At 39.7% G+C, this 18,138-nt stretch overlaps 1 protein-coding gene across 2 annotated transcripts in view; it reads right to left on the minus strand.

Moving 5' to 3' along the window:
* dock8 (dedicator of cytokinesis 8) overlaps positions 1–16,986 on the minus strand; it is a 56,804-nt gene extending 39,818 nt beyond the window's left edge. Inside the window, exons 1-5 of one of the 2 annotated variants that reach the window (XM_030737116.1) lie at positions 16,755–16,986; positions 5,535–5,634; positions 1,526–1,701; positions 965–1,036; positions 664–772 (exon numbers count right to left, since the gene is read on the minus strand). In XM_030737116.1, coding sequence (XP_030592976.1) covers positions 664–772; positions 965–1,036; positions 1,526–1,701; positions 5,535–5,634; positions 16,755–16,807 — 510 coding nt within the window. In that variant the 5' untranslated portion in view covers positions 16,808–16,986. Of the gene's footprint in view, positions 1–663; positions 773–964; positions 1,037–1,525; positions 1,702–3,730; positions 3,811–5,534; positions 5,635–16,754 lie in introns of those variants that run through there. The other variant, XM_030737117.1, reaches the window with a different exon arrangement.
* Positions 16,987–18,138: the final 1,152 nt, after the last annotated feature.

An 18,138-nucleotide genomic window follows, 5' to 3' on the forward strand; every position in this document is an offset into this window, starting at 1 on the left:
TTCTGCAGAGTCAATCGCTACAGATCTCCAAACTTCATGTGGTCTTCAGATTAGCTCAAGAACAGTGCATAAAGAGCTTCATGGAATTGGTTTCCATGGCTGAGCAGCTGCAAGCTTTACATCACCAAGCCCACTGGAAAGTGTTGGATACAGTGGTGTAAAGCACACTGCCACTGGACTCTAGAGCAGTGGAGACGTGTTCTCTAGAGTGACAAATCATGCTACGCTGTCTGGCAATCTGATGGACGAGTCTGAGTTTGGCGGTTGCCAGGACAACGGTACTTGTCTGACTGCATTGTGCCACGTTATAGCTGCAAAGGGTGGGCCAACATGATATTAAAGGCTATGGAATAAGAATTGCATGTCCCTCAAGTTTATATGTGTGAGAAGGCAGACAAGCGAATACTTTTGGCAATATAGTGTAACTTAAAGAATCACACTGCACATAAGTGACCAAAGAAGGAAATAAGTGAGGGCTTGTTTCTTCATAGCACACTGCACGCAACACTGAACAAGAGGAAGGCTCTTTCATTGAGTAACAGGGTTAAGACAGGATAAAAAAAATAAATAAAAAAAAGGCTACTTACATTGAATATTAGTTAGTTATTTTATCCAAACCTCCAAACTAACTTCAGAGCACGACTGTGTGTTTACGTTTCTTACTGGTTTCTCTTGGTTTTCTGGCTGAAAATCCGACTCAAAGGTCTGTTTCCGAAGAAGTTTGTGTAGGCCTGTTCGCTCTGAATACACACTCCAGCCATCCCCCTGGCATCTTCATGCATACACATAAGACAGACAAAGACACACACACACAAAAAAAGGGCATTTGTGGTTACTAAGAGACCTCTGAACTTTCAGTCAGTCTAGATAACACTGATGTATTATGCAGTATATGTGCATAGCGTGTTTGTAGGAAACATAGCGAGCATAACAATGCATCAGATAGGACACCCCAGTGTTTTACCTTCTAGAGACGACAAGCCATGGCTGGGTGTAACTCTTCACGCAGTCTCTTACATGTGGATCCAACTCCACTCTGGTGAGAGATAAGGATGGGGACAATAAGATATGTAAACACACACAAGCAGCTGAAAACTTTAAATTCTTCTCCTGTCTTAATCTGTACTTCATGGTCAAGTTGTGAATACTCTGAATAAGTAAAGATAGCATGCAGTAACAGAGTGCTTTTAAAATGAATTTAGGCATTCAGCCTGAATATTTGTGCCCTTTTTTGATTATTCTGACATTGACTGGCTTCTCCTAAACCTGTATTTAATGACTGTCTTACATTTATGTCCAATTAATGGTCTAAACTTCTATCAATCTTTAAAACTTCTAACTCATCAATAGTAGATGTATAAAGGTTTGTGACCAACTTTTGTACATCAGTAGGATTGTTGACCAACATGTCAAGACATTAAGAGAAAGTACTCAATGGGAAATACTGTCCTTTTTTGCTTTTTTTTTTTGCTTTATAAGCTCTGTAAATTGACTTCTGTTTATCAAATATTGGCCTACAACCCACCCATCCTCTGGGACAGAGTGTCGAATAGTGCGACACTCCTTTTCCACCTGCTCCACCATCAGGTCATCATCAGGAAAGTCTCCAAGTTCTTGCATCAGTGCAGAGTCTCCACTTCTTAATTGTGACATCAAGAATTCCTCCAGGTCCAAGGGCTCCACTGCATCATACGTCTGAGGCTGAAGAATCATATACAGCCATTAGTCAAACACACACACGCACACACACACACACACACAGCAGAGAAGACAACAAAGAAAAAAAAATGGAGGTGAAACCAAACATGTTGAATCATGAATATTTTCTAATACCTGTCTAGGAAGAAGAAAAAAAAAAAAAGACACAGGGACTTACATAAATACAAACTGGAACAAACTGTCATCCAGGCAGTTTGTGTGTGTTGTTGTTTTTTTTTTTTCCCCCTTTGTGAAGCTATTTTTAGACAAACTCTTATAACCCACTCTCCGCTACACCAGATCAAAAGCAAAGCTGTAATCGCTTTAAAGTACAGTATAAATGGGTTGAAATTTTCATATGTAAGCATTTGAAGCAGTACATGCATTGTTAAGATCATCAGCGCACATTTTAAAAAATCCCTGCTCAGGCACAGGTGAGCTTTTATCGTCATTAGACAGTGCACCAAAGGAGAAAACACACACACACACGCACACACGCACACGAGGAAAAAAACAAAAAAAACTGATGAGATAGCATACATTCCTTTTGTGCTGCATGGCTGACTGTGGTTGTTAATAAAAAAGAAAGAAAGAAACCTGAATGGAGCAGGTGTTGCTACAGAAGGTGGCAGCAAACTAAGCAGACCTATGTGATTATAATCTGCATGGAGCAGCTGATGTAGGAAAAAAACATTTTTTTTAATAAACTTATACCATAATGGCTGAGTTTTCCAGGCACAGGATAAGCCTAGTCCTACACTAAAAATCTTTTCAAATGGAAGTGCTCACTGATTTTTTTTTTTTTTTTTTCCCCTTTTGTCCTTTTAAACTGACTAGGCTTAATTCATGCCATTGAAACGAGCTGAATATCACACTGAAAAATTCCTAAAGAACTAATGAATAAAAAAAGGAAACCATCCTAACAACAGATATACAGCATTAAGGACAAAATGCATTAGAACTAGAATAGTCAGACTTTTTTTTTTGGAAGAATTTTAAGCTTTGACATGTGTGCACCGTCCCATACGGGTAGGCTGTAAAAGACTGTATGTATGTGCACAGGTGACAGAGCGAGAAAACAAGGGGTCAAACCAGCCAATGGCATATGCAGTAACAGAAGAGTAGAGGTGGAAATACCTGCAGCAGAGCATGAGTCACTACTGTGCGCAACTTTTAAAAGCTGAGCAAATTCCATTTGCCTTCAGACATGTTTTTGCACATAACCTACCCTAAGGGATATTTTTCCTCCACTAAGCACTCAAGAGCATATTGTTGCACATGGTCTAGCATTAATGCTCAGCATGCAACACATGACACAAGAAAACACAGACAGCAAGGAGGAACAACTATATAATTATTATTTTAAATGATAGGCCTGCAGTATAAAAACTTTAACTCCTCCTCTCTATAGAGCAGAACCTCAACTGTATCACTATAGTGACATTCATCTTACTCCATGTGGCTCCTTGCCTCAAAGTTCAAAGAACCATTGTAACATGGCCTCTTTTTCTTGTTTAGTATGGAGGCTAACGAAAACAAATGAATGCAAATCTATGCATGCCTCTGATCAGTGCCTGCTGCTCTGTGGAGTCAGTGGTGCCAGCAAGAATCCATCTTTCCTTGCAAGACCAACAGCCAACAGACATTTTAATCAACTTTAAGCACTCAAAGGTGCAACAATTGCAGTGAAAAGCATGAACAGTTGGAAGATGTGACAAAACTCAGTGCAGACATGCATAAATTATTAAATAAGACAAGCTTCAAAAAAAAAAGAAAAGAAGAGATTGTCAACCAGTTAAAACTTTATGTAAAAATTACCCATTTTAAAAGCACTAAATGTCTGCCAACATCACTGCTTTCGATATACAGGAAGAAAAACAAACAAAAATAAAAAAAAACAGAACCCAAGACACACTGTGTTCTCACAAAATACAGCCACGTTTAACGTGATTGAAGATATGAAAGCATTTTCAAAAACTCACTCTAGTTTCATGAAAAGACTTCTGAGCTCAAGCAGATATCGCAAACTTACCCTGCTGAAAAACTGCACACCATAAAAAGGAAGTGTACAAAATGGCGCACTCCGGATATGGGGAACCTACACTGTGTACCTACTGTTCTTGAATGCTTCTGATTGAAACTAAGCCGCAATGCAATGCACAGAACATCTTTAAAGTGGTCTTTGTAGTCCTAGAAGCTGAAGGGAAACAATCAGCATTACGAAAAAGTAAATCACAAGCATCACAGAGTGAATGCTTTAATTGGAGCCTGACTGTTTAACCCACAAAAGGTTTTGGCAACAATTTCAACAGCCTTACAGCTGTAAGAGACAAAACCACAAGAAATTAAAGGAAGTGACATCAGCAAGGCGTCCCTCCATCAACTGCTGTTTTAAGAGACAGGAACAGAAACACACACACACACACACACACAGTTGCACAAATATACTCAGAGATCAAAAGCTTTTTTTCATTTTAATGTCTCAATTTATGTGCCAAACTATAACCAACACCAACACTGATCAGGCAAAAATTAGAATTTCAAGTTTAGCTGATATCAACGTAGTGATCCGCATCACAACTGCAGCAACAAACATCCCTCCCTCATCCCTGTGCTAGACGGGACTGCTGAATAATGTAAAACTATCATCCCAGAGATTATGGTATTAAAAACCCTCTCCCACATCCCAAATCCGGACATATTGAAGATTTGCCTGCGTAAGCTGCAAGGTAGGCAGGCCCCATCCAGTGACTGTCAGTACCCAAGGCACTGACCCATTTCCCAAGCAGGTTAGAGATTAACTATGTTGCATGCTACAAGCCGGGTTGGGACAGCTGGTTCAAGCACTTCTCCTCAAGACCTGTCAGCTGAAAAGCTCAAGGATCATTGCTAAACACATTATTGAAGGGTTTTAAGCTCTGTCACTCACACACAAATATATGTAACAAGACTTAACAACTAAAAGCTTTAGAAAACTTTACATGAGAGAAATGTAGGGCAGCACAGAGAAGAAATGTGAGGAAAAGACAAAAATAGAAGAAAAGGAAAAAGACTGAGAGCAGAACATATAAAGCTGGGAGGCAGAGACAGAGGTTCAGAGGGTACTACAGAGAGAGTGCAGTGGGAGCAAATCCCCGCAAAGGATTACTGTGCATCATTCTGTCTGTAGGCATGGGAGGGCAGGGATCGTTCTCTGTCACGCTTGAAATAAAGAGACTAGAAAACAACCCATCATAATGACATACAAGTCTTTGCAGTATCTACTACATTTTCCAAAGCATGTTAAGCCAAAGAGCAGTGTCAGGATGGTCTCAACAGTTTTTGCTGCTTTTGCCAAAGCGGTAGCTCGTGTTGTAGAAGAATTGTTAGGATTCAAAACATAATCTTCAAGGTGAGACGCCGCACTGAGTCAAACATTCTCAGAGCTAATGACAGTCAAGGAGGATATGAAAATGACATGCTTCTAAACCTCTAGTGGTTTTTTTTTTTTTTAACCCCCCCTCAACTAGGATTACATCACTAGCTCACTGGTACAAGTGAATTACTATTGTACAGCTGTAATACGTTATGGCATTCTTTAAACACATTTAACATGTTAAGCATTTGAATGAGGAAACATATGTATAACTGGGGAAAATAAATGGAAAAAAAATTAAAATGACATGCTGCTTGTATTCCTGTGTGAACCCTGCCTGCAGTTTAAATGCTGCAAATCCATCAGAGGCACAGATTTGGATGATGTGACAACTTCCTGCTGGATAATTAAAAAAAAAAAAAAAAAAAAAAATGACTAAACTCCAAAAGCAAATGAATTCTTTTAATAGAAGGAAACTCACCACAATAAGGGACACTGAAGCCGAAGCGTTGGAGTTGGTTCGGCTGTGCTGAAAGCCATGGTTTGCAGTAAAGTGTTTTCTGATCTCTGCAGAAGAGTGCCTGAAACAAAACGTTGGAAACACAGATTTATAAGGTTTTGTGTTCAGGGACGGGAGAACTATATTTGAGTGTCCTTTTAAAGTTAATGCTTGCAGTGTATCTTAATGACAGACACAACAACACCAATTCTGCAATTGTTCTTACTCGAATTCATTTGAATTGGCCAGCCATGGTGTTTCTATTCAAGCTATTGTTCACTCTCTACAGAAGCCCACCACTGCTGGCTGTGTAAAGGTTTTGTCAGGCTTGCACTGAATTATATGGTGTCCCAATGTAAGGGTCAGACCAAGCAGGAAATCAACATGACACAAGAATGGAGTGCTATTCAAATATGTTGGGTAGATGGTGATTGTGTTTGTGATTGCCTGTAGCTTTTACCAATAAGAGGGGAGAACAGTGACACTGCCCCAGTTTTCTGTACACATTCCATCTCCATGATATGGTTTGTAATTAATCTACCATATCACTGGAACCCCACCCAAATCTGCGCAATAGCAGCTCAGTAACAAAAGCCCAGTTTGTGTGTGTAAGCATTTGTATGTGTATTATTAGTTTTCTTGTCATGTTAGATTTACTCAATTTTATGTGTATTGTTGCATATCCAAGTGTCAGAAGGAGTTTATTGTAACATTGCCACAGAGGAAAGAGTTAGAGGGCACAGACCAAATGAGTCACATTCACAACTGCTTCGCCTGTGGTCAGTCTCATGGGTTCAGCAAGTCCCCTCGGCCATTGTTACAACATTGCTGTTACTAATTATCACCACAAACTAATAGCAAAGCCTGTAAAGAAATGCCAGTATGTCAAAACCATAGAAGCTGTAAAGTCATGAAGCATGTACAATTTGGTAAGCAGCTTCATGGAATTTTCTAAAAAAATAAATAAATTACAAGACAAGTATGCTTTTCGGAGATTCAAAAAAAAAAAAAAACTGGCACTAACTGGCATACTGTGAAAACAACATACTACCAATATCTTTCTAGGAAAATTGGAATTAAGTGCAGCAATTTATTGAAACATGCAAACATACATGGAAATACAGTATATAAAACAAAAGAGTTTGTACAATTCTAAAATACATAAAGTTTGACCACCTTTATTTTTCAACACAGCCTGAGCTCTTTTAGGCTTTCTTGTAATTTCTTTAAAGTAGTATTCCATTTTCTGTCAAAATGATACCACACTACTCCAATAATGTTGAGGTCCGGGCTCTGGGGAGGCCAATCCATGACTGATAGTGTTCCATTGTGCGTTTTTCTATCCAGGTATGCTTTTACTGCATCGGCAGTGTATTTGGGATCATTGTCATGCTGAAAAATGAAGCTCTTGCCAATCAGATGCTTTCCAGATGGTATCCCATGGTGGATCAAAATCTGACCATACTTTTCTGTATTCATAATTTGGCAAGATCCCCAACACCACTGGCTGATATGCAGCCCCAAACCAAAACAGATTTTAGTCCAGTTCTTGTGTGGTTTGGCATACCTCAGACTTTTCTCCCTTTCTCTTCCTTAAGAATGGCTTCTTGACAGCCACCCTTCCACTGAGACCATTTCTGATGAAGCTTCAGGGAACAGCAGATGGATCAGCCAAAGGGCCGGAGGCATCTCTTGGGTCCTGTGTTGGGATTTTTCAGATACCGTTCATCTGCTTCTTCTTTCATTCTCCACTTATCCAGTTTCCTCAGTTTTTTGTTTTTGTTTTAAGGACACACTACATACCATGCTGAGATATGCCAAGTTTTCAGCTAGTATGTGTTGGGAAGCATCTTGCTGGTAAAAAAATACCATTTTATGTTTGTCATGCTTTGTAAATTCAACTGAGGAAATGGGGACACATTTTGTGTTTTTTCAAGAAGCTGCTAGTAACAATGTGCCTAAATACAATTTAAAAATTCATTCTTTGCCAAGTTATCTGTTATGTGTAGACACTGGTTCATTGCTTTTATTAACTTTTTGTTACCATTCCTCTGACAGTAGTCAGATATAAGGACTGGATTGAAAATGAGTTAAAATAAATATCCATCCATCCATTCATTCACTTCCGCTTATCCTGTTCAGGGTCGCAGGGGGGGTGGAGCCTATCCCAGCTGACATTGGGCGAGAGGCAGGGTACACCCTGTAGAGGTCGCCAGCCTGTCGCAGGGCCAACACAGAGACAGACAACATCCACACTCTCATTCTCTTATTCACACCTATGGGCAATTTAGAGTTTCCAATTAACCTAACCCCAGTAAGTGCATGTCTTTGGACAGTGGGAGGAAACCAGAGAACCCGGAGAAAATGCACGCAGACATGGGGAGAACATGCAAACTCCACAGAGAGAGAGAGGGAGGGGCCTGGGCCAAGGTGGATTCAAACCCAGGCCTTCCAGATGGTATTCTAACTGTGAGGCAGCAGTGCTAACCACTGTGCCACCAAGTATTCCTTTTTTAAATACATTTTGAAATAAATTAAAAAATAAATCAATTAATTAAAAAAAAAAAAACAGTGAATGTCCACAGAAAAAGTCTGAAAGACCTTCAGGAACCCTGGAGAACTATTGCTCAAGACCACTTTGAAAATTACAAGAAGGTCCGTCTCCTTGGAAGCAAAATATAAAGCAATCAGGGACAGCTCAAGAGTTTTTCACAGTAGTGTGCCAACAACATGACATACTATGACTATGAATGCATTTACTGTACTTGAGCCAGCCTCCTTCAGTCATGCTGTTTACAACACATTCTCCTCCCCATATCAATCACATAACATGCTGAGTCAATAAAATAACCGAATGCCAGAAAAGGTCATGGCATGGGTGGGAAAAGAGTATACAAATTTACACAAAGAGCAAAGTCCAGCACCGCAGTGGCATTTTATTTAAAGACATAGCTGCTCACTGTCATTAAACCAAAAACTAAAAAAAAACTAAACAGGGTTAAGAAAGTCCCAGCACACAGTACATAAAACCTAAATATGTACATTAAAAAAAACAACAACATAAAAAGCAGCAATAGCCTTGTAAAACAATCATATGAGGCATATTACAGGGCATGCACCCACAGGCACAGACACGGCTGATCAACAACCAGATTATCACCAGCAACAATAATGAAATGCAACAAAAAGCTTAGGATTTATGATCTAAAACCTATTTTAACCAATATGTAATTCAAAATACAGTTGCAGCCTAAGTATACTCAACAAAGTTGTACGCATATATATCATAAAAATACTCACACCTTATGGCTGCTCAGTACAACCACGCAATCATGTGGTGCTATCTACTAAACATGTTTAGAGTGATATGGTTGTGCCTCTGGTTGTGGTGGACTTTCACATACACACCTCTGCCTTGTACCTGCACATCAATAAACTAATCTCTCACTCACTCACTCACTCACTCACTCACTCACTCACTCACTCACTCACTCACTCACTCACTCACACACTCACTCACACACTCACTCACTCACACACTCACTCACTCACACACTCACACACACACACACACACACACACACACACACACACACACACACACACACACACCCCTCTATCTAAAGGGAATGTGCTGAGTTACTGTTTGTATTATGCAATGTGTCAAAACTGCATGAGCACATGGCGTTTAAAGGGGCTGTAGCATAATGAGTAAATAAATCTCTTTGTAGAGAATTAATTGAAAGAAGTGTAACTGCCTCTTCTGTCATACCATTTTCTCTTTGGAATCAGAATGAGGCACTGCTGAGATTTTCATGACTGTGATGCATTAACTATCTAGTACTAACAAAAATCCAGTAAGACTAAGAGTTTTTTGTCCAAGAGCAAATTGTCTGGTGGGTGTATTGAGTTTATACCCAAGACAATATAAACTCTGTAATAACCCTTCTCATAACATGACACTGTACCAAAGCCCTTAACCGCTCAGTCTGACTTGTATCACTGCTACATATCTTTCATTACTACTTTCTAGCTCATACAACCCGTAATATCACATACTGTACAAGTATAATTAACACATGCGCATGGGATTGTGTGCTACCATGCATTCACTGATACAGATTAAGTGCCTGTCTATAAAAAGACAAGACAAGTAAAACAGTACTCAGATCCAAGCAGGCATTTTTTTAAACCACTACACAAACAGCTTGACACAGCAGACAGCATCTGTGTCTCTCTTCAGTGGTCCTGTGTCTTGGCATCCTTTGCTACATAAAACCAAAGCTGCTTTTGTGAGGAAGGCAAAAAAACCAGAGCTTTGGATTTTGGTCATTTAAGCAAAATAACACCAAAAACAGCTTGCATCACTGATCTAGCAAAACTGGTATCCTGATTATGACTTCTTACTAAAACCGCAAAGACACAATTCCTGGAAAAGTTATGGTTTCTTGTGGATCAACCCAGAGACAACACTTCAAAAGGGGCAAATATTTGATTTTCAGCAATACTTGCAGTGCTTTTTGTAGCAGCAAAAGTCGAGACTGTTAGAACAAAGAGTTCAGTACAGGACCTTTCATTACCTTGCTTGGTTTAAAAAAAAATAAATAAAAATAGTACTGAAATAGACCACTTTGGTTTAAAGCAGTTTCTGACACAGAGCTACAGATCTGAGATCTCTGAGAATACTAAACAGTGGTACTGCCTAACATGGACATTGCTCAAAGAAATTAAAGCAATCAGCACCTACATCAAATAATAATTGGCCTGCACCTACAGTACTGTGCAAAAGGCTTTTTTAAAAGTGCTCTTGAGCAATAGTTCTTCAGGCTTTCTGAAGGGCCTTCAGAGTTTTTCTTTGGACATTGGCTGCTTTTTCACTCATTCTTAGTCCAGTCCTTGTACCTGACCATTTTCAAAGGAATGTTTTTGTTTGGTTTGCTGAGCCACTTAACACTATGAAGCCACTTGACCTATTAATCATTCAAGCATAAAAAAAGTACCTAACTCAAGGGATGAACCAGTGTTGTGTCTACACATAACAGACAACTTAGCAAAGAACCGATTTTAAATTGTATCTTTAGGCACTTTACTTGTTACTAGCAGCCTGTCACAGTCTTCACAAAAACATAATTTGTTCCCGTTCCTGAATCTATGGGAAATGTTTGATATAAAATAGACTTTTTCCTACCCAACAAGAAGGTGTTTCTCAAATAGCTATTAGCTCTAAAACTTGGCATATCTCAGCATGGTATGCAGCATGTTCTTGCTGAAACTGGACAAGTAGAGGACAAAAGAAGTGAAAATGTATATAAAACAAGCAGCAGATGAAAAGTAGCTGTCAGTCATGTCCTTAAGAAATAGGGGAGAAAAAAATCCAGCAATGTACAAATTCTGTTTTTGCCTTATATACTCTATTTGCATGCATGTTTGCAGATGTTTCAGTAAACCTCTGCAGCTATTTCTGATTTTTCTAGTAAAAAAATCAAGAATGAAAGGTGATTTAAGACTTTTGCATAGTATTGCATACAGCTACTTTTAACCTTAGCTAGGCCATACATAGCACCTTACACTATATTTCCATTCAACAACTCATTCTCTCAGCCACCAATGTCAAAATAGCTGTGATGTAAGGTGCTTGCCTCCCACTGAGATGAATTTTGGGATGCTCAAGGACATGCTATGATGCTATGATCAGGGCTCAAGCATCAAAATCACCAGTCTATGTCCAAAATCACTCCCATTTTTAATCTTTCACTACTCCCTATTTAATGCGCTCTTTAAGACTTCACACACCTACATTATATCATCACTTTGCATCATTTTGGCAGCTCTGGGGTCATAAACCGCTGTTAATCCACATTTATGAAATATGTTGCATTTCATTGTGCAATTGTAAGCAGAAAGCCTCTGAGCTGCAATGCAGTGTGAAAAGCAACAAAGAAAAGGTGGCTTCTTTAAATTTTAATGATATTAAAAACCATGAGGTAATCTATAGCTTCACCATTTCCATACAGTACTGCATGCATATTAAGTTGTACAGTATCCACGTTACCAAAATGGATGTGAAAACATTGTTTGTGTTTCTATGTAACCTAATATCTTTCAGTAACTTCATTGTGTGCATGTAGGCATGCTGACTGACAATAAAACATGCTTACAGGCTCTCAGATCAACCTATACCTCAATTAAACAAGTTCATAAATTCTCCTTATTTGGGATGTAACATTTGAATCACTATTAGGAAAGCATTCTCCTAGCTGAACACAAAGCCCAAAGACAATTACCAGTTTTCTTTGCCGTTTTTCCCCCTCATGTGATAATTTTAGAAAATTTAATCAACACTGATGAGGATGGCACTATCAAAACAGCTGCTCCCCGGGTGTCAACATGAAGCCAGAGCTGCTGATGACAGATCAGGCTCAGTGTTAAAACACACCAAGTCTCACGCTATTCAGCACCATTATCATATTATTTGTTAGCAAAGGAGCTTGAAATAAATCGCATGCATTTAAAATGCTGCAATGACAGTAATACTCGGGCTTACCATCATTAATAAGCTTTGATATTTTGCAGTTAAAACACACTTGATTAGTTCATATGTTATTAGACAACAAATTGGTAAGTTATGACGTGCTTGAATAATCAGACATTGAGTTTTACAGTCTGTAACAAAGAAATAGTTGATGGATCAGTGGTTATGAGATTGTCACAGTGTTACAGTGAAAATGAGACCAGTGATAATGACAATTAGAGCATTCTTCAAAAGAAAAAATAATCTCCTAATCAATGACATTAAGACTGGACAGCAACACTCGTTTTAGCATTTTTCAGAATCGAATAACTTTTGCTGAAGAAACATTAATTATCCATGATTAATTTGGATTAATTATATATGAGATGTCAGGTACGCCCCTAATGGGTCAGTAAACAGAAGGTCACTTTCAGCTATCAAATGATCCAGTGGCATTATATAGTACTGTGAAAAAGTCTTAAATAGTCTAATAAAGGGAAACATGGAGAAAAGGCTGAGATATGTCAAATTACACAAGAACTCGAGTGAAAATCAGTGGCAACAGGTCTTCCGGAGTGATGAATCCAAATGTGAAAGCTTGGATTCAAATTATCATCAATATGTTCAGAGGAGGTCAGGAAAGGGGTACAACAGTGTGTGTCTATAGCCATCTGTAAAACACAGAGGAGGTTCTGTCATGGTTGGGGTCAGCCAGTGGGTTTGGGGATCTTGTCAAAATTGACAAAATTTTAAACACAGAAAAGTGCTGTCAGATTTTTAGCCATTATGCAATACCACCTGGAAAGCATCTGATCGGCAACATTCCACATCGTTCAACATTATGGAAGCAAGTGTGGGATCATGTTGACAGAACAGAGCAAAAAGCAGCCAACATAAGGAGCCTGGAGAACTATTCCTGCAGACCACTTAAAGAAATTACAAGAAAGGCTACCTAAGTCTGTTTGGGCTGTGTTGAAGAATTAATGTCGTCATACCAAATATTGACTTTTAAGCTCCTTAGAATTGTACAAATTCTGTTTTTGCCTTATGTATTTCTAGAACAATATAAAGAAATGAAGATTGGTTCAAGACTGTTGCATAGTTACATTAGCTCAAGCTAGGGCAGTATTTTTTTTTAGCTATGTGCACAAAAGTTGTGTAATTCTTGTAGTTCTTAAGTCTATATAGACATTTTATTTACTTGTGCAATTCAGGGTTGTGGTTGGGCTGGAGCCTATCCCAGCTGTCATAGGCAGGATACTCTCTGGACAGGTTACCAATGTATTACACGGCTAACACAGAGAGACAGAGAAGCATTTATGCTCACATTCACACCTATGACCAGTCTAGAATCACCAGTTAACCTACTATGCATGTCTTTGGACTGTGGGAGGAAGCCAGAGTACCTGAGAGAACCGACAGTAAGAACATCCAAACTTCGCACAGAAAGGCCCCAGCCAGCCAGTGGATTCAAACCAGAGACCTTCTTGCTCTGAGGGAACAGTGGTAATCACCGCACTGCGCTGCCTAGTTCTGAAGAAAGAACCCTTTATTATCTCTTTTCTGTCTTGTCTTACACAACAAGTCTGCACTTGCTATGTGTGCATATGGTGTGTTCCTTATAGCATTTCAGGAATCAATACCCAAGTATTCTCCCCCCACCCCACCCCCACCCCCAACATCTCTGATCAAATAGCCCCCCCCACAGATAGCAAATTTACAGGTCTAATCATGATTATGTGCATTTACTCCCATCAAGCATACTGCTCAGCTAGACTAAAATTATCTATATTAGCCAGACATAGGTGGATCCTTCAACCTTTAAAACCCTCTCCCTCCTATCATAAATCTTTTTCGTTAATCTGAGCAGAGGAGGAAACACAGGAAAACAGGCAGTGGTGTGGTATACATGACAAGAGCAGGAAAGCAGACCAAAGGGATGCCCCCAGTGTGTGTCTCATACTATCATGTGTCTCCAGACTTAATGGGCCTTACTATCAGCACCATCACGACTCAGTTTCCTGTCAAAGGGAGGCATGCACAAACACAGCAGTCATTTGGTAAGACTCGGGTCACAGGCAGGCTCAAAGCAAGAAAAACTGGCTCTAAGTAACTACAATTTTCAGCTTAGTCTGAGTGCTTTATCTGCACTCCGTTAGCTAAAGTTTCAAGGAAAGTGTGCTTTTTTTGACGCCCCACCTACCTCATAACTCAATGACCCACCAACACATATGCAGGTTAACAGATGTCATTAGCTCAAAACCCAGAGGAAATCAGATGAAACTCTACCCAGATCCCCCTCCCCACTTAAGAGTATTGAACGACAGAGGCCCCACATCTACAGCTGTCCTCACACCTGTCACCATATGCTCTTCAACTAAAATCACATTCAAACATGGAATATTAAATGTCCGAGTACTCATCAAAACTTTATCAAGCGCCTTGAGATGACTGTTGTGATTTGGCACTATATAAATAAAATTGAATTGAAAACTGGACCCTCTGCTTGTGTTATATTTTTGACTGACATATTTTCAACACAGTTTTCCATTCCTCTTTTTTTTCATTTGCTTAAGAAGAAACACACATTTCCTGATTTTAAACTGCCATTAGCGAAAAGCGAAGTGAAACCGGTCAGTGACATAGCATCCTCAATTCGCAGGATTTCCTTCGCACTCCATCCTGATAAGAGATGCCAAGGGAGGAAGCACTCATAATGAATATAGAATATTTATGTGTGGATAATGTGTGGTGTAACACACAGTGCAAACACCCCAATTCAATAAATATGGATTACATTAGTTGGCGTGGAAAAAAAGTGTGAAAAAAGTCTTTCTGCTAAATAGTGCACAGACAGCATGGCTCAGATTCATCTTGTGACAACTGTTCCTCTTTGTCCATGTGAGCTGCTTGTTTCTGGTCTTTGCTGCTATGCATGGCTTTCTAGGTTTTTCCCCTTTGACATCTGAGCTTACCTTGCACTTTTCAAACAAGTGCACTCAAAATTTAAGTTGCCTACTCAATAACACATGTGGTCCAGGTTGCTAAGCATTTGAATAAGAATTTCACCAATAATTGTCCAAACTGCATAGTGCATTTAAGTGTCATGGAAGCGAAGAAGCTCAAACATCCCAGCCATCATGGTCGATTTCTTCTACTCCTCTTAAGAGGAGTAGATCCTTATCAGGTATTAAAACTACCTCAGTTGGCAGCAGGTATACTCTGAGCTCCTTGTGGATTTGTGTTAAATCTTCATCAGTGTTCTCATCCTTTTGTCCACTCAAAAGCATTTTCCCCCTCACCATGTTAACGATTTTCTCCTATTGTCAATATCCATGATCGGCTTCATTGTTTCTCTTTTTCACTTGCATTATGCACCTGTTTAGTCTTCATATTGACAGACAATTCCAACTCAATCTAAATGGTCCCTCTCCATTAATTAAAAGCAGTTGAAAGCCAATATAATAGCAATAACATTCTTTCAGGTGGCTACATCCCATATAATGTGGGTTATGAATCAATATGGATATCATGTCACATTGACTACCAACAATTTTTCAAATCTAATTGTCAGTGAGTGTTAATCTATTCCATCATTGCTGTTTAACTATGAAAAGGTATTGCAGTACAGCAGCCACTAATCAGTGCCTCTCTGCTGGCTCATCAGTAGCTTCAGGCTGTGACCCAAGATCCCTCACATCCCGTAGCAGCTGAGCTCAGCTCTGCTCAGCACAGCACAGCAAGATGCCATGATTCCTCCTGGCTACTAAAAACAAAAGCAGGGATTTTCCTGACTAAGTGATTAGTCAGTTGACAGTATCAAATATTTGATGTAGCCAGTTTGCACATGTTTCACAAAATACATTACCGTATATGGCTGCTTAGACATTACACATTTAACTTCTAAAAACTGTATATGACCCAAAATAATCATCCCACCCACTCTGCCCCTGTCCACTTTTTCAGTGTGAATGAACCCCAGCACACTGTCAAACTTCCACACAAACAGAGCTCCTCTGCTATTTCAAAGGAAGAGATACAGAAGCTTTATAATCTGTCGTAGTAGGTTAATAGTGTATTTTTGTTTAATGACCCTACTGCACAGGAGGCATAGTACACAATAGACTTCCATGTGCATACTTCCTCCACACCTGGTCAAGTGTCACAGCAGGAACTATGACCACATCCCTCATCATTTATACATGGGCTAGTCAGCCCTCCCCACATACAGGAAATGATCATATTAGTAACACTAGATATAGATTCGGCATCCTCATGAGGAGGAAATGACAAATGTTGTACAAATCTGTCAGTTTAGTGAACAAAGCTCAGCATGCTGTTCAAATCTGAAATATAGTAAGTAAAGAGCAGCAAACTAATGTATGACTGCCTGACCACATGGCTGCCACTCTAAGCCTAACAGAAGTAAATCATATTCTGCAATAAATTTCCGAGTATTTAAAGTTGCGGTAAACTTGGCTGTTTATAATCCTCCCGGCTGCCCTTTTTCCGGGACAGAGCGTATCAACCTGCAGCATTGACATTCACAACATGTGGCTGCCTGCTCCACTCTAGAGTCTCCAAGACAGCGTTTCCTCTGGGAGGCAGCAAGAGTTCACATTCACTCCTAAACTAAACCAAACCAAAACAAACCAGTGCTCCCAATCCTAGATTTTAATTTTTTTATTTACCTGTTGATTTTCAGAGCGAAAGCCCGCCGCTCTGCGCTGCCCAAAGAAGCCATACGCGAGTCTGAAGTCCAGTCCAACGGCGGCGGCGGCGGCGGTGGTGGCGTTGGTGTTTTCTCGCTGTTTAGCACCGTCGCTCTCTCCAACGCACCGCTCCTCCAACCTCGTTACAGCTCAGCTGTCAATTGCTCATCTTAGCAGTGGCGGCAGCAGCTTAACTGGGTGTAAACTTCCGCATTTAATGAGAGCCATCCCGTAAGAGAGGGAGAGAATGGGAGGCACACACCGGCAGCGCGGGGGTGGGAGGGGATGCGATGGGACATGCTGGATGAGGCGCGCGCGCTCCCTCGCTGCCGAGACGAGCTTTAACAAGCGGTTTTCTTCATTTTGTGTGCGCGTGTTAAAAAGCGCTCACCACTTTCAGAGTGGCACTGAGAGAGAGAGAGAAAAACCAAATCCATTTTCTGCGAGTTGAGCGAAAAAAAAAAAACTCAGAATAGTAACGAGTCATTTGTAAATTCTGCATTTATAGGCTTGTTTTGAACTTAAAGGAATACACTCTAAAGCCAGAAGTTCGGATTCACTTTTAACCATAACGGCATGAAGTTCTTTTGCGGTAACCTAAATCCTGTTCTTGGTACCCTGACCCAAACAGAAGAAGTGAATATTATCTTTGCTATGTATCTTGCCACCAGCAGTGGTGTTGTACCCAAAAGTGATCATCTGCTGGTATTTAAACTGTTTCAAATGCCTTGTTGACCTATAATTTGTGAAGTATCTCATGTGGCCACGAGAGGCTCATCAAGCCATTTTGAGCCAGACAGAACATTTTCATCTCAGATGTAAGTTGTAATCATTGATTTATAGATATCCTTTACAAAGTCTGACTGAGATTAAGCAAAATCTGGCAGCAGAAAATGCAATATAACAGTTTAAAAAGAGATATTTTAAGTGGCAAAAAGGACTGGATTGATTGTAATGTAGAATACAGTGTATGTACAATAATGTAGACTCATAAGGATACATGCACAACAGGTTTATATACACACACACACACACACACACACACACACACATTTCATAAATCCTGTTGATTACAGCCTATTTACCTAAATAAACAAGGATATTAGACAAAAAAAAAAAAAAAACCTGCAAACATCAGGGGTAATTTTTTTGGCAGAGAATTCAGCAGGTGGGAACAAATTATTTGATTATTCATTGTAAAATTGCCAAAGAGTCTATGCGATGGTGGCCTGTTGCTTGTTGTCTTGGTCTCAAACACTTTAAAACTACATGAAGCAGCAAAAACCAAAACAGAACAGAACAGAACTCATGTTTTGGAGTGCAACAGAGGTATGAACCCAAACACAAGACACAGAGGCATGAG

The sequence above is a fragment of the Archocentrus centrarchus genome, chromosome 9 (assembly GCF_007364275.1).
Source record: "Archocentrus centrarchus isolate MPI-CPG fArcCen1 chromosome 9, fArcCen1, whole genome shotgun sequence".
Classification (NCBI taxonomy): domain Eukaryota; kingdom Metazoa; phylum Chordata; class Actinopteri; order Cichliformes; family Cichlidae; genus Archocentrus; species Archocentrus centrarchus.